Source organism: Petromyzon marinus, chromosome 79, assembly GCF_048934315.1.
Source record: "Petromyzon marinus isolate PM22_M1 ecotype Great Lakes invasive population chromosome 79, UKy_Petmar_22M1.pri1.0, whole genome shotgun sequence".
NCBI lineage: Eukaryota > Metazoa > Chordata > Hyperoartia > Petromyzontiformes > Petromyzontidae > Petromyzon > Petromyzon marinus.
Genome location: NC_133745.1, coordinates 19,646,773 through 19,669,272, shown reverse-complemented (window position 1 = coordinate 19,669,272; position 22,500 = coordinate 19,646,773). Strand labels below are relative to the sequence as shown.

General features: G+C 49.9%; 1 protein-coding gene across 1 annotated transcript in view; it reads left to right on the top strand.

The window, feature by feature from the left end:
- Positions 1–22,500, top strand: part of LOC142907511 (unconventional myosin-Va-like) — a 72,148-nt gene that overhangs the window by 32,477 nt on the left and 17,171 nt on the right. The window contains exons 4-7 of the mRNA XM_076057097.1: positions 12,338–12,431; positions 15,157–15,363; positions 17,731–17,885; positions 20,834–20,923. Coding sequence (XP_075913212.1) covers positions 12,338–12,431; positions 15,157–15,363; positions 17,731–17,885; positions 20,834–20,923 — 546 coding nt within the window. The remainder of the gene's footprint in view (positions 1–12,337; positions 12,432–15,156; positions 15,364–17,730; positions 17,886–20,833; positions 20,924–22,500) is intronic.

The following is a 22,500-nucleotide window of genomic DNA, read 5'->3' as shown; positions in this document are numbered from 1 at the left end:
TGAGACGACTGAGACGACTGAGATGACTGAGACGACTGAGACGACTGAGATGACTGACTGAGATGACTGAGACGACTGAGATGACTGAGATGACTGACTGAGACGACCGAGACGACTGAGATGACTGAGATGACTGAGATGACTGAGATGACTGAGACGACTGAGACGACTGAGATGACTGAGATGACTGAGACGACTGAGATGACTGAGATGACTGAGATGACTGAGACGACTGAGATGACTGACTGAGATGACTGAGATGACTGAGATGACTGAGACGACTGAGACGACTGAGACGACTGAGACGACTGAGACGACTGAGATGACTGAGACGACTGAGACGACTGAGACGACTGAGATGACTGAGACGACTGAGACGACTGACTGAGATGACTGAGATGACTGAGACGACTGAGACGACTGAGATGACTGACTGAGATGACTGACTGAGATGACTGAGATGACTGAGATGACTGAGACGACTGAGACGACTGACTGAGATGACTGACTGAGATGACTGAGATGACTGAGATGCCTGAGACGACTGAGATGACTGAGACGACTGAGATGACTGAGATGACTGAGATGACTGACTGAGATGACTGAGACGACTGAGATGACTGAGACGACTGAGACGACTGAGATGACTGAGACGACTGAGACGACTGAGATGACTGAGACGACTGAGACGACTGAGATGACTGAGACGACTGAGATGACTGAGATGACTGAGACGACTGAGACGACTGAGATGACTGAGACGACTGAGACGACTGAGATGACTGAGACGACTGAGATGACTGAGACGACTGAGACGACTGAGACGACTGAGACGACTGAGACGACTGAGATGACTGAGATGACTGAGACGACTGAGATGACTGAGATGACTGACTGAGATGACTGACTGAGATGACTGACTGAGATGACTGAGATGACTGAGATGACTGAGATGACTGAGACGACTGAGATGACTGAGATGACTGAGATGACTGAGACGACTGAGACGACTGAGATGACTGAGACGACTGAGATGACTGAGATGACTGAGATGACTGAGACGACTGAGACGACTGAGACGACTGAGACGACTGACTGAGACGACTGAGACGACTGAGACGACTGACTGAGACAACTGAGACGACTGAGATGACTGAGATGACTGAGACGACTGAGATGACTGAGACGACTGAGACGACTGAGATGACTGACTGAGATGACTGAGACGACTGAGATGACTGAGACGACTGAGATGACTGACTGAGATGACTGACTGAGACGACTGAGACGACTGAGATGAGTGAGATGACTGAGACGACTGAGACGACTGAGATGACTGAGACGACTGAGACGACTGAGACGACTGAGATGACTGAGACGACTGAGATGACTGAGATGACTGAGACGACTGAGATGCCTGAGATGACTGAGACGACTGAGACGACTGAGATGCCTGAGATGACTGAGACGACTGAGACGACTGAGATGACTGAGATGACTGAGACGACTGAGATGACTGAGACGACTGAGATGACTGAGACAACTGAGATGCCTGAGATGACTGAGACGACTGAGATGACTGAGACGACTGACCGAGATGACTGAGACGACTGAGATGACTGAGATGACTGAGATGACCGAGACGACTGAGATGACTGAGATGACTGAGACGACTGAGATGCCTGAGACGACTGAGATGACTGAGACGACTGAGATGACTGAGATGACTGAGATGACTGAGACGACTGAGACGACTGACTGAGATGACTGAGATGACTGAGACGACTGAGACGACTGAGATGACTGAGATGACTGACTGAGATGACTGAGATGACTGAGATGACTGACTGAGATGACTGACTGAGATGACTGAGATGACTGAGATGACTGAGACGACTGAGATGACTGAGACGACTGAGACGACTGACTGAGATGACTGAGATGACTGAGACGACTGAGACGACTGAGATGACTGACTGAGATGACTGACTGAGATGACTGAGATGACTGAGATGACTGAGACGACTGAGACGACTGACTGAGATGACTGACTGAGATGACTGAGATGACTGAGATGCCTGAGACGACTGAGATGACTGAGACGACTGAGATGACTGAGATGACTGAGATGACTGACTGAGATGACTGAGACGACTGAGATGACTGAGACGACTGAGACGACTGAGATGACTGACTGAGATGCCTGAGATGACTGAGACGACTGAGATGACTGAGACGACTGAGATGACTGAGACGACTGAGACGACTGAGATGACTGAGACGACTGAGATGACTGAGACGACTGAGATGACTGAGACGACTGAGATGACTGAGACGACTGAGATGACTGAGATGACTGAGACGACTGAGACGACTGAGATGACTGAGACGACTGAGATGACTGAGACGACTGAGACGACTGAGACGACTGAGACGACTGAGATGACTGAGACGACTGAGACGACTGAGATGACTGAGACGACTGAGACGACTGAGACGACTGAGATGACTGAGACGACTGAGATGACTGACTGAGACGACTGAGATGACTGAGATGACTGAGATGACTGAGACGACTAAGACGACTGAGACGACTGAGACGACTGAGATGACTGAGACGACTGAGATGACTGAGACGACTGAGATGACTGAGATGACTGAGATGACTGAGACGACTGAGATGACTGAGATGACTGAGATGACTGAGACGACTGAGATGACTGAGATGACTGACTGAGATGACTGACTGAGATGACTGAGATGACTGAGATGACTGAGACGACTGAGACGACTGAGATGACTGACCGAGACGACTGAGATGACTGAGATGACTGAGATGACTGAGATGACTGAGACGACTGACTGAGATGACTGAGATGACTGAGATGACTGAGATGACTGAGATGACTGAGACGACTGAGATGACTGAGATGACTGAGATGACTGAGACGACTGAGACGACTGAGATGACTGAGACGACTGAGACGACTGAGATGACTGAGATGACTGAGATGACTGAGACGACTGAGATGACTGACTGAGACGACTGAGACGACTGAGACGACTGAGATGACTGAAATGACTGACTGAGATGACTGAGACGACTGAGATGACTGAGACGACTGAGACGACTGACTGAGACGACTGAGACGACTGAGACGACTGAGATGACTGAAATGACTGACTGAGATGACTGAGACGACTGAGATGACTGAGACGACTGAGACGACTGAGATGACTGACTGAGATGACTGAGACGACTGAGATGACTGAGACGACTGAGACGACTGAGACGACTGAGACGACTGAGATGACTGAGACGACTGAGATGACTGAGATGACTGAGACGACTGACTGAGATGACTGAGATGCCTGAGATGACTGAGACGACTGAGACGACTGAGATGCCTGAGATGACTGAGACGACTGAGACGACTGAGATGACTGAGATGACTGAGACGACTGAGATGACTGAGACGACTGAGATGACTGAGACGACTGAGATGCCTGAGATGACTGAGACGACTGAGATGACTGAGACGACTGAGACGACTGACCGAGATGACTGAGACGACTGAGATGACTGAGATGACTGAGATGACTGAGATGACCGAGACGACTGAGATGACTGAGATGACTGAGACGACTGAGATGCCTGAGACGACTGAGATGACTGAGACGACTGAGATGACTGAGATGACTGAGATGACTGAGACGACTGAGACGACTGACTGAGATGACTGAGATGACTGAGACGACTGAGACGACTGAGATGACTGAGATGACTGACTGAGATGACTGAGATGACTGAGATGACTGAGATGACTGACTGAGATGACTGACTGAGATGACTGAGATGACTGAGATGACTGAGACGACTGAGATGACTGAGACGACTGAGACGACTGACTGAGATGACTGAGATGACTGAGACGACTGAGACGACTGAGATGACTGACTGAGATGACTGACTGAGATGACTGAGATGACTGAGATGACTGAGACGACTGAGACGACTGACTGAGATGACTGACTGAGATGACTGAGATGACTGAGATGCCTGAGACGACTGAGATGACTGAGACGACTGAGATGACTGAGATGACTGAGATGACTGACTGAGATGACTGAGACGACTGAGACGACTGAGACGACTGAGACGACGGAGATGACTGAGACGACTGAGACGACTGAGATGACTGAGATGACTGAGACGACTGAGACGACTGAGATGACTGAGACGACTGAGACGACTGAGATGACTGAGACGACTAAGACGACTGAGATGACTGAGACGACTGAGATGACTGAGATGACTGAGACGACTGAGATGACTGAGATGACTGACTGAGATGACTGAGACGACTGAGACGACTGAGATGACTGAGACGACTGAGACGACTGAGATGACTGAGACGACTGAGATGACTGAGATGACTGAGACGACTGAGATGACTGAGATGACTGAGATGACTGAGACGACTGAGATGACTGAGATGACTGAGACGACTGAGATGACTGAGATGACTGACTGAGATGACTGACTGAGATGACTGAGATGACTGAGATGACTGAGACGACTGAGACGACTGAGATGACTGACTGAGACGACTGAGATGACTGAGATGCCTGAGATGACTGAGACGACTGAGATACCTGAGATGACTGAGACGACTGAGATGACTGAGATGACTGACTGAGATGACTGACTGAGATGACTGAGATGACTGACTGAGATGACTGACTGAGACGACTGAGATACCTGAGATCACTGAGACGACTGAGATGACTGAGATGACTGAGACTGAGATGACTGAGATGACTGAGATGCCTTAGATCACTGAGATGACTGAGACGACTGAGATGACTGAGACGACTGAGATGACTGAGACTGAGATGACTGAGATGACTGAGACGACTGAGATGCCTTAGATCACTGAGATGACTGAGATGACTGAGACGACTGAGATGACTGAGACGACTGAGACGACTGAGATGACTGAGACTGAGATGACTGAGATGACTGAGATGCCTTAGATCACTGAGATGACTGAGACGACTGAGATGACTGAGATGACTGACTGAGACGACTGAGATGACTGAGATGACTGACTGAGATGACTGAGATGACTGAGACTGAGATGACTGAGACGACTGAGACGACTGAGATGCCTTAGACGACTGAGATGACTGACTGAGACGACTGAGATGACTGAGATGACTGACTGAGATGACTGAGATGACTGAGACGACTGAGATGACTGAGATGACTGAGACGACTGAGACGACTGAGATGCCTGAGACGACTGAGATGACTGACTGAGACGACTGAGATGACTGAGATGACTGAGATGACTGAGACGACTGAGATGACTGAGATGACTGAGACGACTGAGACGACTGAGACGACTGAGATGACTGAGACGACTGAGACGACTGAGATGACTGACTAAGACGACTGAGATGACTGAGATGACTGAGATGACTGAGACGACTGAGATGACTGAGATGACTGAGACGACTGACTGAGATGACTGAGATGACTGAGACGACTGAGATGACTGAGATGACTGAGACGACTGAGACGACTGAGACGACTGAGATGACTGAGATGACTGAGATGACTGAGACGACTGAGACGACTGAGATGACTGAGACGACTGACTGAGATGACTGAGACGACTGACTGAGACGACTGACTGAGATGACTGAGATGACTGAGACGACTGAGATGACTGAGACGACTGAGACGACTGAGACGACTGACTGAGACGACTGAGATGACTGAGACGACTGACTGAGATGACTGAGATGACTGAGACGACTGAGATGACTGAGACGACTGAGACGACTGAGACGACTGACTGAGATGACTGAGATGACTGAGACGACTGAGATGACTGAGACGACTGAGACGACTGACTGAGATGACTGAGATGACTGAGATGACTGAGACGACTGAGACGACTGACTGAGATGACTGAGATGACTGAGTCGACGGAGATGACTGAGATGACTGAGACGACTGAGATGACTGAGACGACTGAGATGCCTGAGACGACTGAGATGCCTGAGACGACTGAGATGACTGACTGAGATGACTGAGATGACTGAGATGACTGAGACGACTGAGACGACTGAGACGACTGAGATGACTGAGATGCCTGAGACGACTGAGATGACTGAGATGACTGAGACGACTGAGATGACTGAGACGACTGAGACGACTGAGACGACTGAGATGACTGAGATGACTGAGACGACTGAGATGACTGAGATGACTGAGATGACTGACTGAGATGACTGAGATGACTGAGACGACTGAGACGACTGAGATGACTGAGATGACTGAGATGCCTTAGATCATTGAGACGACTGAGACGACTGAGATGACTGAGACGACTGAGATGACTGAGATGACTGAGATGACTGAGACGACTGAGATGCCTGAGATGACTGACTGTAATGACTGAGATGACTGAGACTGAGATGACTGAGATGACTGAGACGACTGAGACGACTGAGATGCCTGAGATCACTGAGACGACTGAGACGACTGAGATGACTGAGATGACTGAGATGACTGACTGAGATGACTGAGACGACTGAGACGACTGAGACGACTGAGATGACTGACTGAGATGACTGAGATGACTGAGATGACTGAGACGACTGAGATGACTGAGATGACTGAGACGACTGAGACTGAGATGACTGACGACTGAGACGACTGAGACGACTGAGACGACTGAGACGACTGAGATGACTGAGACGACTGAGACTGAGATGACTGAGATGACTGAGATGACTGACTGAGATGACTGAGATGACTGAGACGACTGAGACTGAGATGACTGAGATGACTGAGATGACTGACTGAGATGACTGAGATGACTGAGATGACTGAGACGACTGAGACGACTGACATCACTGAGACGACTGAGATGACTGACTGAGACGACTGAGACGACTGGCTGAGATGACTGAGATGACTGATAGAGATGCCTGAGATCACTGAGACGACTGAGATCACTGAGACGACTGACTGATGCACCACCCGTGCCCCTCTCTCCCCCCACCAACCCACTGCTCCTGAGCCACGCGGCCGCTCCCGCTCTTTGCCGTGAGCTCCGCTCCTCCCGCTCCTCCGTTGCCCGTTTGGGGGGGGGGGGAGGTGGCGACAGCCTCCAGCTGCTCAGTAGCAGCGGCGTCCTTCACGAGCCTCCTCCTCAGAGTCCCCCGTGAGCTCGTCGCCTTCACCCCCCCCCCCCTTCCCCCACCCCCTGCCCCCCCCCCTGCCCCCCACCCCCGGTGGACAGGAAGCCGATCTGAGTTCCCACCGCCACGATGACACGGCACGGATAAACGTACGTGGGCAAAACAAAAACAAAATAACCCCGTCCCGATATCCGCCGCCCCGAACGAACGGGAATGGAAGCCTGATTAAACGCCGCCGCCGCCGCTGATAACTGGACCCCACGGCGCTCCGATAAGCGGTCCCGATATCCGCCACCCGCAAGAACCAAATCAAAGCAAACCCCGATAACCGCTATTGCTAACAACTGGAAAGCCTTTATAAATTGGGGCTCTGATAACCGAGACCTCATAACTGCTATTCCAATGTCCGCCTTCCTGATAACTGGGAAATAACAAAAATCCTAATGATCACTATTGCTATTAACTTTAAGACCCTAACTACTGTAGCCCTTACAACCGGACCTTACGACACTGCTATCCCAATATCCTCCTTCCCGATAACCAGAAAAAAAACCCCTCTCATAACCGCTATTGCTATTAACTGTAAAACCTTAATGGCTGTAAATCTCATCATTGGACCTTATAACTGCTGGGCCCAATATCCGCCATCGAAATAACCATAAATTATGATAACCACACTTTAAACCCTCAAACGGAATGAAGTCAATGGCCGGTAAGGGCTGACTACTCTTAACCGGACACTCAAACAAGCGTGATTTCTAATAACCGCATGCCATAAGCACAATTTCCTAATAACCACAAAGTCAAATGACTGTAAGGTGTTGTAGTAGTAGTAGTGGTTCTGTGTGTAGAGGTAGAAGTGGTAGTATCTCTGTGTGTAGTAGTGGTAGTGGTAGTATCTCTGTGTGTAGTAGTGGTAGTATCTCTGTGTGTAGAGGTAGTAGTGGTAGTGGTAGTATCTCTGTGTGTAGAGGTAGTAGTGGTAGTATCTCTGTGTGTAGAGGTAGTAGTGGTAGTGGTAGTATCTCTGTGTGTAGAGGTAGTAGTGGTAGTAGCTCTGTGTGTAGAGGTAGTAGTGGTAGTGGTAGTATCTCTGTGTGTACAGGTAGTAGTGGTAGTGGTAGTATCTCTGTGTGTAGAGGTAGTAGTGGTAGTAGCTCTGTGTGTAGTAGTGGTAGTATCTCTGTGTGTAGAGGTAGTAGTGGTAGTATCTCTGTGTGTAGAGGTAGTAGTGGTAGTGGTAGTATCTCTGTGTGTAGAGGTAGTAGTGGTAGTATCTCTGTGTGTAGAGGTAGTAGTGGTAGTATCTCTGTGTGTAGAGGTAGTAGTGGTAGTATCTCTGTGTGTAGTAGTGGTAGTATATCTGTGTGTAGTGGTAGATGTAGTAGTGGTAGTATCTCTGTGTGTAGAGGTAGTAGTGGTAGTATCTCTGTGTGTAGAGGTAGTAGTGGTAGTAGCTTGTGTGTAGAGGTAGTAGTGGTAGTAGTAGTAGCTCTGTGTGTAGAGGTAGTAGTGGTAGTATCTCTGTGTGTAGAGGTAGTAGTGGTAGTGGTAGTATCTCTGTGAGTAGAGGTAGTAGTGGTAGTATCTCTGTGTGTAGAGGTAGTAGTAGTAGTGGTAGTATCTCTGTGTGTAGAGGTAGTAGTGGTAGTATCTCTGTGTGTAGAGGTAGTAGTGGTAGTGGTAGTAGCTCTGTGTGTAGAGGTAGTAGTGGTAGTATCACTGTGTGTAGAGGTAGTAGTGGTAGTGGTAGTAGCTCTGTGTGTAGAGGTAGTAGTGGTAGTGGTAGTATCTCTGTGTGTAGAGGTAGTAGTAGTAGTGGTAGTATCTCTGTGTGTAGAGGTTGTAGTGGTAGTATCTCTGTGTGTAGAGGTAGTAGTGGTAGTGGTAGTAGCTCTGTGTGTAGAGGTAGTAGTGGTAGTATCTCTGTGTGTAGTAGTGGTAGTATCTCTGTGTGTAGTAGTGGTAGTGGTAGTATCTCTGTGTGTAGAGGTAGTAGTGGTAGTATCTCTGTGTGTAGAGGTAGTAGTGGTAGTGTCTCTGTGTGTAGAGGTAGTAGTGGTAGTATCTCTGTGTGTAGAGGTAGTAGTGGTAGTAGCTCTGTGTGTAGAGGTAGTAGTGGTAGTGGTAGTATCTCTGTGTGTAGAGGTAGTAGTGGTAGTATCTTTGTGTGTAGAGGTAGTAGTGGTAGTGGTAGTATCTCTATGTGTAGAGGTAGTAGTGGTAGTAGCTTGTGTGTAGAGGTAGTAGTGGTAGTATCTCTGTGTGTAGAGGTAGTAGTGGTAGTGGTAGTATCTTTGTGTGTAGAGGTAGTAGTGGTAGTATCTCTGTGTGTAGAGGTAGTAGTGGTAGTATCTATGTGTGTAGAGGTAGTAGTGGTAGTATCTCTGTGTGTAGAGGTAGTAGTGGTAGTGGTAGTATCTTTGTGTGTAGAGGTAGTAGTGGTAGTATCTCTGTGTGTAGAGGTAGTAGTGGTAGTATCTATGTGTGTAGAGGTAGTAGTGGTAGTATCTCTGTGTGTAGAGGTAGTAGTGGTAGTGGTAGTAGCTCTGTGTGTAGAGGTAGTAGTGGTAGTATCTCTGTGTGTAGAGGTAGTAGTGGTAGTGGTAGTATCTCTGTGTGTAGAGGTAGTAGTGGTAGTATCTCTGTGTGTAGAGGTAGTAGTGGTAGTATCTCTGTGTGTAGAGGTAGTAGTGGTAGTATCTCTGTGTGTAGTAGTGGTAGTATATCTGTGTGTAGTGGTAGATGTAGTAGTGGTAGTATCTCTGTGTGTAGAGGTAGTAGTGGTAGTATCTCTGTGTGTGTAGTAGAGGTAGTAGTGGTAGTAGCTTGTGTGTAGAGGTAGTAGTGGTAGTAGTAGTAGCTCTGTGTGTAGAGGTAGTAGTGGTAGTATCTCTGTGTGTAGAGGTAGTAGTGGTAGTGGTAGTATCTCTGTGAGTAGAGGTAGTAGTGGTAGTATCTCTGTGTGTAGAGGTAGTAGTAGTAGTGGTAGTATCTCTGTGTGTAGAGGTAGTAGTGGTAGTATCTCTGTGTGTAGAGGTAGTAGTGGTAGTGGTAGTAGCTCTGTGTGTAGAGGTAGTAGTGGTAGTATCACTGTGTGTAGAGGTAGTAGTGGTAGTGGTAGTAGCTCTGTGTGTAGAGGTAGTAGTGGTAGTGGTAGTATCTCTGTGTGTAGAGGTAGTAGTAGTAGTGGTAGTATCTCTGTGTGTAGAGGTTGTAGTGGTAGTATCTCTGTGTGTAGAGGTAGTAGTGGTAGTGGTAGTAGCTCTGTGTGTAGAGGTAGTAGTGGTAGTATCTCTGTGTGTAGTAGTGGTAGTATCTCTGTGTGTAGTAGTGGTAGTGGTAGTATCTCTGTGTGTAGAGGTAGTAGTGGTAGTATCTCTGTGTGTAGAGGTAGTAGTGGTAGTGTCTCTGTGTGTAGAGGTAGTAGTGGTAGTATCTCTGTGTGTAGAGGTAGTAGTGGTAGTAGCTCTGTGTGTAGAGGTAGTAGTGGTAGTGGTAGTATCTCTGTGTGTAGAGGTAGTAGTGGTAGTATCTTTGTGTGTAGAGGTAGTAGTGGTAGTATCTCTATGTGTAGAGGTAGTAGTGGTAGTAGCTTGTGTGTAGAGGTAGTAGTGGTAGTATCTCTGTGTGTAGAGGTAGTAGTGGTAGTGGTAGTATCTTTGTGTGTAGAGGTAGTAGTGGTAGTATCTCTGTGTGTAGAGGTAGTAGTGGTAGTATCTATGTGTGTAGAGGTAGTAGTGGTAGTATCTCTGTGTGTAGAGGTAGTAGTGGTAGTGGTAGTATCTTTGTGTGTAGAGGTAGTAGTGGTAGTATCTCTGTGTGTAGAGGTAGTAGTGGTAGTATCTATGTGTGTAGAGGTAGTAGTGGTAGTATCTCTGTGTGTAGAGGTAGTAGTGGTAGTGGTAGTAGCTCTGTGTGTAGAGGTAGTAGTGGTAGTATATCTGTGTGTAGAGGTAGTAGTGGTAGTATCTCTGTGTGTAGAGGTAGTAGTGGTAGTATCTCTGTGTGTAGAGGTAGTAGTGGTAGTAGCTCTGTGTGTAGAGGTAGTAGTGGTAGTATCTCTGTGTGTAGTAGTGGTAGTATCTCTGTGTGTAGTAGTGGTAGTATCTCTGTGTGTAGAGGTAGTAGTGGTAGTATCTATGTGTGTAGAGGTAGTAGTGGTAGTATCTCTGTGTGTAGAGGTAGTAGTGGTAGTAGCTCTGTGTGTAGAGGTAGTAGTGGTAGTATCTCTGTGTGTAGTAGTGGTAGTATCTCTGTGTGTAGTAGTGGTAGTATCTCTGTGTGTAGAGGTAGTAGTGGTAGTATCTCTGTGTGTAGAGGTAGTAGTGGTAGTATCTCTGTGTGTAGAGGTAGTAGTGGTAGTATCTCTGTGTGTAGAGGTAGTAGTGGTAGTGGTAGTATCTCTGTGTGTAGTAGAGGTAGTAGTGGTAGTGGTAGTATCTCTGTGTGTAGAGGTAGTAGTGGTAGTGGTAGTATCTCTGTGTGTAGAGGTAGTAGTGGTAGTGGTAGTATCTCTGTGTGTAGAGGTAGTAGTAGTAGTGGTAGTATCTCTGTGTGTAGAGGTAGTAGTGGTAGTATCTCTGTGTGTAGAGGTAGTAGTGGTAGTATCTCTGTGCGTAGTAGAGGTAGTAGTGGTAGTGGTAGTAGCTCTGTGTGTAGTAGTGGTAGTGGTAGTATCTATGTGTGTAGTAGTGGTAGTATCTGTGTGTGTAGTAGAGGTAGAGGTATTATCTGTGTGTAGTAGAGGTAGTGGTAGTATCTCTGGGTGTAGTAGAGGTAGTGGTATTATCTGTGTGTGTAGTAGAAGTAGTATCTCTGTGTGTAGAGGTAGTAGTGGTAGTGGTAGTATATCTGGGTGTAGTAGTAGTAGTGGTAGTATCTCTGTGTGTAGAGGTAGTAGTGGTAGTATCTCTGTGTGTAGAGGTAGTAGTGGTAGTATCTCTGTGTGTAGTAGAGGTAGTGGTATTATCTGTGTGTGTAGTAGTGGTAGTAGCTCTGTGTGTAGTAGTGGTAGTATCTGTGTGTGTAGTAGAGGTAGTAGTGGTAGTAGCTCTGTGTGTAGTATAGGTAGAGGTATTATCTGTGTGTGTAATTTGTGTTACTTGACCCCTCCCAGGATCTGATGGAGCAGCTCGAGCGCCAGGACAAGACAATCAGAAAGCTGAAGAGGCAACTTAGATTGTTCGCAAAGAAAATTGGAGATTTGGAAGGTGTGTGTGTACGTGTGTGTACATGTGTGTACGTTTGTGTGTGCACATGTGTGTACGTGTGTGTACATGTGTGTGTGTACGTGTGTGTGTGTGTACGTGTGTGTACATGTGTGTACGTGTGTGTACGTGTGTGTACATGTGTGTACGTGTGTGTACGTGTGTGTACATGTGTGTACGTGTGTGTACATGTGTGTACGTGTGTGTGTGTACATGTGTGTGTGTGTGTGTACGTGTGTGTGTGAACGTGTGTGTACATGTGTGTACGTGTGTGTACGTGTGTGTACATGTGTGTACGTGTGTGTGTGTACATGTGTGTACGTGTGTGTGTGTGTACATGTGTGTGTGTACGTGTCTGTGTGTGTGTCTAGGTGTCTGTGTATGTGTGTGTACATGTGTGTGTGTACGTGTGTGTGTGTGTACATGTGTGTGTGTGTACATGTGTGTGTGTGTACGTGTGTGTGTACGTGTGTGTGTTTGTGTCTAGGTGTCTGTGTATGTACATGTATGTACGTTTGTGTGTGCACATGTGTGTGTGTACGTGTGTGTGTGTGTACGTGTGTCTGTGTACGTATGTGTACGTGCGTGTACATGTGTGTACATGTGTGTACGTGTGTGTACGTGTGTGTGTGTGTGTACGTGTGTGTGTACGTATGTGTATATGTGTGTACGTGTGTACATGTGTGTGTACGCGTGTGTGTGTACGCGTGTGTGTGTACATGTGTGTGTGTGTGTACATGTGTGTGTGTACGTGTGTGTACGTCTGCGTGTGTGTACGTGTGTGTGTGTGTACGGGTGTGTGCCGGACGGGCAACTCTGTCGTGGACAGTGCTGTGGGGGGAGGTCCAATTCCGATTGGCTCCTCCCCTCATGGCGTCTGTGTCCACCACAGTGGCTAAACGGGGGCTCTGGACGGGTGCGAGGGGCTGGTAACCCCTCCACCTTCAATTAACTACCACTAAACCACGAGTTAAACTGAAATATCTAACTAATAAGCTTGTGCCAGAGGCCCCGGGGGGACAGGCGTTTATGACATCTCCTGGCCAAACCCCAATTGGCGGAGCCAGGAGATTGAATCTCTACCCTCGGGGCTCTTCCAGAAACAAAGAAAAGCCACTTCGTGTGGCCACGTGGAATGTTCGAACGCTCACTGCGGAGGAGAGGCTGCCACTCCTCTGTCAGGAGCTGGACCGGTACCGCCTGGATCTCTGTGGCATTCAGGAGGTCCGGTGGACCGGTTCTGGCTCCTGCCACCATGAGGGGTGAACAGTCCTCTACTCGGGGCAGCAGACTGCCAAACAACAGGGTGTGGCTCTTCTTTTGAACAAAAGAATGAAGGGGGTGTTGGAGGGTGGCGGTAAGGTGTGGGAAGCTGTAAGCCCCAGGCTACTTTGGGTTCGCCTTCCCATCAATTGGAGGCGAGGAGTGGTGGTCGTGGTTACTTATGCCCCCACCGAAGACGAACATCCGTGGAGGGATGCAGGCAAAGCTGATGAGTCAGATGCCTTCTATGACCTCCTGTCACAGGTGCTGGCTAAAGTGGTCCCTCGGGATAGAGTCATCTTGTTGGGTGACTTCAATGCCCGAGTGGATCATGATGCTGGCACCTGGTCTGGAGTGATTGGAGGGCAACACGCTGTTCCAGCATCGGCGCATCCACACAACATCATGGATGCATGCCGGGTCCAAGCAAGAACATCTGCTGGACTACATTGTGACGGACCAGCGGATGCGAGCCCATGTCCTTGACACCACGACCTACCGTGGAGCTGATCTACCCTCTGACCATCGACTAGTCATCTGTAAGATGCGCCTGCCATTCTTACACTCCGGTGGTGGGTGTACACCCAGGACCCCATTCCAACCTAAGGTGGCCTGGTCTCAGCTAGCTGATGAAAGTTGCAAGCGAGAATTTCATCATCGCTTGCGGCTGGGATTGGCATCGTCCCCCACTCCTGATGTCGAGGGTAAATGGGCGAGGTTTAGGACTGTGACTCATGCAGCTGCAATGGCTGCTTTGGGTACGCGGTCCAGACCTCCCCAGAGACCCTGGCTGACAGAGGAGGTGTTCAGGATGGCTGAGTAAAAGCGACAGGCCCACTGTCATCGGCTACAGCATCCCACGTCAGAGAATGAGGAGGCTTACCGCAGCCTTCGCTCGGAGGTTCGGAGAGCCGTGAGGCGCTGCAAGGATGGGTGGTGGTCGCGGGTTGCCGAGGAGATGGAGTCTGCCTCAGTGGCCCGTGATCACAAATCTCTATTTAACTCCATCAACAAAGCAACCTGCAAGCTCCTCACCACTCACCGTCCTGGAGGGATAGAACGGTGATCCGATCTCCGACCTCCCCATCTCTTCACACCCCTCCCCCCTCTCTCCATCTCTCTCCCTCTCTCCCACCCCCTACCCATCCTCTCTCTCCCCATCTCCCCATCTCTCTCCCCATCTCTCCATCTCCCTCCCTCTCTCCATCTCTCCCCATCTCTCTCCCTCTCTCCCCCCTCTCCCCATCTCCCTCCCCATCTCCCTCTCTCCCTCTCTCCCCATCTCCCCATCTCTCTCCCTCTCTCCATCTCTCCCCATCTCTCTCCCCATCTCCCCATCTCTCTCCCCATCTCTCTCCCCATCTCCCTCCCCATCTCTCCCCATCTCCCCCTCTCTCTCCCCATCTCTCTCCATCTCTCCCCATCTCCCTCTCCCCATCTCCCTCCCCCATCTCCACTCCGGCAGTGGGCGGTGCCTCCTCCGTCCTGGAGCCGGCCAGCGAGGGCGGCAGGGAGCAGGGAGGAGTGGACGGAGGAGGTGGAGGAGGAGGAGGAGTTGGAGGAGCTGAAGAGGGATTTGTCGCAGCAGTCCAGCGAAAGGAAAAGGACTTCCAGGGGATGCTCTCATTCAGCCGTGAGGACGAAGGGCGGTTAATCAAGAACCTCATCCTGGGTGCGTCCAGCCCCGACCACTCCACATCGTCGTCAACATCAACATCATCAACATCATCATCAACATCATCATCAACATCATCATCAACATCTACATCATCATCAACATCAACATCATCATCAACATCATCATCAAATCATCATCATCTACATCGTCATCATCGTCATCGTCAACATCAACATCATCATCATCATCAACAACATCATCATCATCTATATCATCATCAACATCATCGTCAACAACATCATCTACATCATCATCTACATCATCATCAACATCATCGTCATCAACATCATCATCAACAACATCAACATCATCATCAACATCATCATCAACATTAGCATCATCAACAACATCAACATCATCATCCACACCATCATCAACATTATCAACATCTACATCAACAACATCTACATCATCATTATCATCAACATCATCAACATCATCAACATCAACAACATCTACATCAACATCGTCAATATAATCAACATCATCAACATCATCAACATCATCAACATCCTCCTACTGCCCCTGTCTCACTGATGATTATGAGGAGTGCCATCCTCGTGTCTCCCCACGGCGTCTCACCGTGTCTCCCCCTGTCTCTCCGTGTCTCCCCGTGTCTCACTGTGTCTCCCCGTGACTCCCCGAGTCTCTCCGTGTCTCCCCGAGTCTCTCCGTGTCTCCCCGTGTCTCACCGTGTCTCCCCGTGTCTCCCCATGTCTCTCCGTGTCTCCCCCTGTCTCCCCCTGTCTCCCCGTGTCTCACCACCGTGTCTCTCCGTGTCTCCCCCTGTCTCCCTGTGTCTCCCGCTGTCTCCCCGTGTCTCCCCCTGTCTCCCTGTGTCTCCCGCTGTCTCCCCGTGTCTCCCCGTGTCTCCCCAAGTCTCTCCGTGTCTCCTCATGTCTCCCCACCGTGTCTCCCCGTGTCTCCCCATGTCTCTCCGTGTCTCCCCCTGTCTCCCCCTGTCTCCCCCTGTCTCCCCGAGTCTCCCCGAGTCTCCCCGAGTCTCCCCGTGGCTCCCCCTGTCTCCCCGTGTCTCCGCGTGTCTCCCCGTGTCTCACCACCGTGTCTCCCCCTGTCTCCCCGTGTCTCTCCGTCTCCCCGTGTCTCACCACCGTGTCTCCCCCTGTCTCCCCTTGTCTCTCCGTGTCTCCCCGTGTCTCACCACCGTGTCTCCCCGTGTCTCCCCCTGTCTCCCCGTGTCTCCCCGTGTCTCCCCGTGTCTCCCCCTGTCTCCCCCTGTCTCCCCGTGTCTCCCCGTGTCTCACCCTGTCTCCCCATGTCTCCCCCTGTCTCACCGTGTCTCCCCCTGTCTCCCCGTGTCTCCCTCCACAGAGTGTCGGCCACGTGGGGTGGCTGTGAGCGTGACCCCGTGTCTCCCGGCCTATGTGCTCTTCATGTCTCTCCGTGTCTCCCCGTGTCTCCCCCTGTCTCCCCGTGTCTCCCCCTATCTCCCCGTCTCTCCGTGTCTCCACAGAGTGTCGGCCACGTGGTGTGGCGGTGAGCGTGACCCCGTGTCTCCCGGCCTACGTGCTCTTCATGTCTCTCCGTGTCTCCCCCTGTCTCCCCGTGTCTCCCCGTGTCTCCCCCTGTCTCCACAGTGTCGGCCACGTGGTGTGGCTGTGAGCGTGACCCCGTGTCTCCCGGCCTACGTGCTCTTCATGTCTCTTCATGTCTCTCCGTGTCTCTCCGGGTCTCCCCCTGTCTCCCCATGGTGTCTCCACAGAGTGTCGACCACGTGGTGTGGCGGTGAGCGTGACCCCGTGTCTCCCGGCCTACGTGCTCTTCATGTCTCTCCGTGTCTCCCCGTGTCTCCCCCTGTCTCCACAGAGTGTCGGCCACGTGGTGTGGCGGTGAGCGTGACCCCGTGTCTCCCGGCCTATGTGCTCTTCATGTCTCCCCGTGTCTCCCCGTGTCTCCCCGTGTCTCCCCGTGTCTCCACAGAGTGCCGGCCACGTGGTGTGGCTGTGAGCGTGACCCCGTGTCTCCCGGCCTACGTGCTCTTCATGTCTCTCCGTGTCTCCCCCTGTCTCTCCGTGTCTCCACAGAGTGTCGGCCACGTGGTGTGGCGGTGAGCGTGACCCCGTGTCTCCCGGCCTACGTGCTCTTCATGTCTCTCCGTGTCTCCCTCCACAGAGTGTCGACCACGTGGTGTGGCTGTGAGCGTGACCCCGTGTCTCCCGGCCTACGTGCTCTTCATGTCTCTCCGTGTCTCCCCGTGTCTCCCCGTGTCTCTCCGTGTCTCCACAGAGTGTCGACCACGTGGTGTGGCTGTGAGCGTGACCCCGTGTCTCCCGGCCTACGTGCTCTTCATGTCTCTCCGTGTCTCCCCGTGTCTCCCCGTGTCTCTCCGTGTCTCCACAGAGTGTCGACCACGTGGTGTGGCTGTGAGCGTGACCCCGTGTCTCCCGGCCTACGTGCTCTTCATGTGCGTGCGCTATGCCGACCACACCAATGACGATTCGAGGGTTCGCTCGCTGCTAACCGCCGCCATCAACGGCATCAAGCGTGTCCTCAAGGTGCCACGTGGCGGGGACACACGTGTCTCTGTCTGTCTCTGTCTGTCTCTGTGTGTGTGTCTCTGTCTGTCTCTGTCTGTGTGTCTCTGTGTGTGTCTGTGTGTCTCTGTGTCTCTTTGTCTGTGTCTCTGTCTGTCTCTGTGTCTCTCTGTCTCTGTGTGTGTCTCACTGTGTCTCTGTCTGTCTCTGTGTGTGTCTCTGTGTGTGTCTGTGTGTGTCTCTGTGTGTCTCTGTCTGTCTCTCTGTGTCTCTGTGTCTGTGTCTCTGTGTCTCTGTGTGTTTCTCTGTGTATGTCTCTGTGTATGTCTCTGTGTGTGTCTCTGTGTGTGTCTCTGTGTGTGTCTCTGTGTGTGTCTCTGTGTCTCTGTGTGTCTCTGTGTATGTCTGTGTGTGTGTCTCTGTGTGTGTATCTGTGTCTCTGTGTGTGTCTATGTGTGTGTCTCACTGTGTGTCTCTGTGTGTCTCTGTGTGTGTAGCTCTCTGTGTCTCTGTGTGTGTCTCTGTGTATGTCTCTGTGTGTGTCTCTGTGTGTCTCTCTGTGTGTGTCTCTGTGTGTGTCTCTGTGTGTGTCTCTGTGTGTGTCTCTGTGTGTGTCTCACTGTGTGTCTCTGTGTGTCTCTGTGTGTGTAGCTCTCTGTGTCTCTGTGTGTGTCTCTGTGTGTGTCTCTGTGTGTCTCTGTGTGTGTCTCTGTGTGTGTCTCTGTGTGTGTCTCTGTGTGTGTCTCTGTGTGTGTCTCACTGTGTGTCTCTGTGTGTCTGTGTGTGTGTAGCTCTCTGTGTCTCTGTGTGTGTCTCTGTGTGTGTCTCTGTGTGTGTGTCTCTGTGTGTGTCTCTGTTTGTGTCTCTGTGTGTGTCTCACTGTGTGTGTCTCTGTGTGTGTCTCTGTGTGTGTCTCTGTGTGTGTCTCACTGTGTGTCTCTGTGTGTCTCTGTGTGTGTAGCTCTCTGTGTCTCTGTGTGTGTCTCTGTGTGTCTCTGTGTGTGTCTCTGTGTGTGTCTCACTGTGTGTCTCACTGTGTCTCTGTGTGTGTCTGTGTGTGTCTGTGTGTCTCTGTGTGTGTCTCTGTGTGTGTCTCTGTGTGTCTCTGTGTGTGTCTCTGTGTGTGTCTGTGTGTGTCTCTGTGTGTGTCTGTGTGTGCCTCTGTGTGTGTCTCTGTGTGTGTCTCTGTGTGTCTCTGTGGATCTGCGTGTCTCACTGTGTCTCACTGTGTCTCTGTGTGTCTCTGTGTTTGTCTCTGTGTGTGTCTCTGTGTGTGTCTCTGTGTGTGTCTCTGTGTGTGTCTCTGTGTGTGTCTCACTGTGTCTGTGTGTGTCTCTGTGTGTGTCTCTGTGTCTCTGTGTGTCTCTACAGAAGAAGGTGGATGATTTTGAGACGGTGTCTTTCTGGCTGGTCAACACGTGTAGCTCTCTGTGTCTCTGTGTGTGTCTGTGTATGTCTCTGTGTGTGTCTCTGTGTGTGTCTCTGTGTGTGTCTCTGTGTGTGTCTCACTGTGTGTCTCTGTGTGTGTCTCACTGTGTCTCTGTGTGTGTCTCTGTGTGTGTCTCTGTGTGTCTGTGTGTCTCTACAGAAGAGGGTGGATGATTTTGAGACGGTGTCTTTCTGGCTGGTCAACACGTGTAGCTCTCTGTGTCTCTGTGTGCGTCTCTGTGTGTCTCTCTGTGTGTGTCTCTGTGTGTGTCTCTGTGTGTGTCTCTGTGTGTGTCTCACTGTGTCTCTGTGTGTGTCTCTGTGTGTCTCTACAGAAGAGGGTGGATGATTTTGAGACGGTGTCTTTCTGGCTGGTCAACACGTGTAGCTCTCCGTGTCTCTGTGTGTGTCTGTGTGTGTCTCTGTGTGTGTGTGTCTCTGTGTGTGTCTCTGTGTGTGTCTGTGTGTGTGTCTCACTGTGTGTCTCACTGTGTCTCTGTGTGTGTCTGTGTGTGTCTGTGTGTCTCTGTGTGTGTCTCTGTGTGTGTCTCTGTGTGTCTCTGTGTGTGTCTCTGTGTGTGTCTGTGTGTGTCTCTGTGTGTGTCTGTGTGTGCCTCTGTGTGTGTCTCTGTGTGTGTCTCTGTGTGTCTCTGTGGATCTGTGTGTCTCACTGTGTCTCACTGTGTCTCTGTGTGTGTGTCTGTGTGTGTCTCTGTGTGTGTCTCTGTGTGTGTCTCTGTGTGTGTCTCTGTGTGTGTCTCTGTGTGTGTCTCACTGTGTGTGTCTCACTGTGTCTCTGTGTGTGTCTCTGTGTGTGTCTCACTGTGTCTCTGTGTGTGTCTCTGTGTCTCTGTGTCTCTGTGTGTGTCTCTGTGTCTTTGTGTGTCTCTACAGAAGAGGGTGGATGATTTTGAGACGGTGTCTTTCTGGCTGGTCAACACGTGTAGCTCTCTGTGTCTCTGTGTGTGTCTCTATGTGTGTCTGTGTGTGTCTCTGTGTGTGTCTCTGTGTGTGTCTCTGTGTGTGTCTCACTGTGTCTCTGTGTGTGTCTCTGTGTCTCTGTGTGTCTCTACAGAAGAGGGTGGATGATTTTGAGACGGTGTCTTTCTGGCTGGTCAACACGTGTAGCTCTCTGTGTCTCTGTTTGTGTCTCTGTGTGTGTCTCTGTGTGTGTCTCTGTGTGTGTCTCTGTGTGTGTCTCTGTGTGTGTCTCTGTGTGTGTCTCTGTGTCTCTGTGTGTCTCTACAGAAGAGGGTGGATGATTTTGAGACGGTGTCTTTCTGGCTGGTCAACACGTGTAGCTCTCTGTGTCTCTGTGTGTGTCTCTATGTGTGTCTGTGTGTGTCTCTGTGTGTGTCTCTGTGTGTGTCTCACTGTGTCTCTGTGTGTGTCTCTGTGTGTGTCTCTGTGTGTGTCTCTGTGTGTGTCGCTGTGTGTGTCTCTGTGTGTGTCGCTGTGTGTCTCTGTGTCTCTGTGTGTGTCTCACTGTGTCTCTGTGTGTGTCTCTGTGTGTGTCTCTGTGCCTCTGTGTGTCTCTACAGAAGAGGGTGGATGATTTTGAGACGGTGTCTTTCTGGCTGGTCAACACGTGCCGCTTTCTGCACTGCCTCAAACAATACAGCGGAGAGGAGGTGAGGATAGCAACACCATCATCACCATCACCATCAGCACCATCATCATTATCACCATCAGCACCATCAGCACCATCAGCACCATCATCATCATCACCATCAGCACCATTAACACCATCAGCACCATCAGCACCATCACCATCAGCATCATCAGCACCATCATCACCATCAGCACCATCACCATCAGCACCATCACCATCAGCATCATCAGCACCATCATCACCATCAGCACCATCAGCACCATTAACAACACCATCAACACCATCAGCACCATCATCATCACCATCAGCACCATCACCATCATCACCATCACCATCATCACCATCAGCACCATCACCATCATCATCACCATCAGCACCATCATCATCACCATCAGCACCATCAGCACCATCAGCACCATCATCATCACCATCACCATCAGCACCATCAGCACCATCACCATCAGCACCATCATCAACACCATCAGCACCATCAACACCACCATCAACACCATCAGCACCATTAACAACACCATCAACACCATCAGCACCATCAACACCACCATCATCAGCACCATCAGCACCATCAACACCATCAACACCACCATCATCAGCACCATCAGCACCATTAACAACACCATCAACACCATCAGCACCATCATCAGCACCACTAACATCACCATCAGCACCATCATTACCATCATCATCAACACCATCAACCCCATCATTATCAGCACCATCATCAGCACCATTAACATCACCATCAACACCACCATCAACATCAATACCATAAATACCAGCACCATCAGCACCATCATCAGCACCATCAGAACCATCAACATCAACATCATCAACATCAATACCATCAATACCATCACCATCAGCACCATCAGCACCATCATCAGCACCATCAACATCAACATCATCATGATCAATACCATCAACACCATCATCACCATCATCAGCACCATCAGCACCATCAACATCAACATCATCAACATCAATACCATAAATACCATCAGCACCATCATCAGCACCATCAACATCACCATCATCAACATCATCAACATCAATACCATAAATACCATCAGCACCATCATCAGCACCATCAACATCACCATCATCAACATCATCAACATCAATACCATAAATACCATCAGCACCATCATCAGCACCATCAACATCACCATCATCAACATCATCAACATCAATACCATAAATACCATCAGCACCATCATCAGCACCATCAACATCACCATCATCAACATCATCAACATCAATACCATAAATACCATCACCATCAGCACCATCAGCACCATCATCAGCACCATCAGCATCATCAACATCATCAGCAGCATCATCAACATCATCATGATCAATACCATCAACACCATCACCATCAGCACCATCAGCACCATCATCAGCACCATCAGTATCATCAGCATCATCAACATCAACATCATCATGATCAATACCATCAACACCATCACCATCAGCACCATCAGCACCATCATCAACATCATCATGATCAATACCATCAACACCATCACCATCAACACCATCAGCACCATCATCACCATCAACACCATCACCATCAGC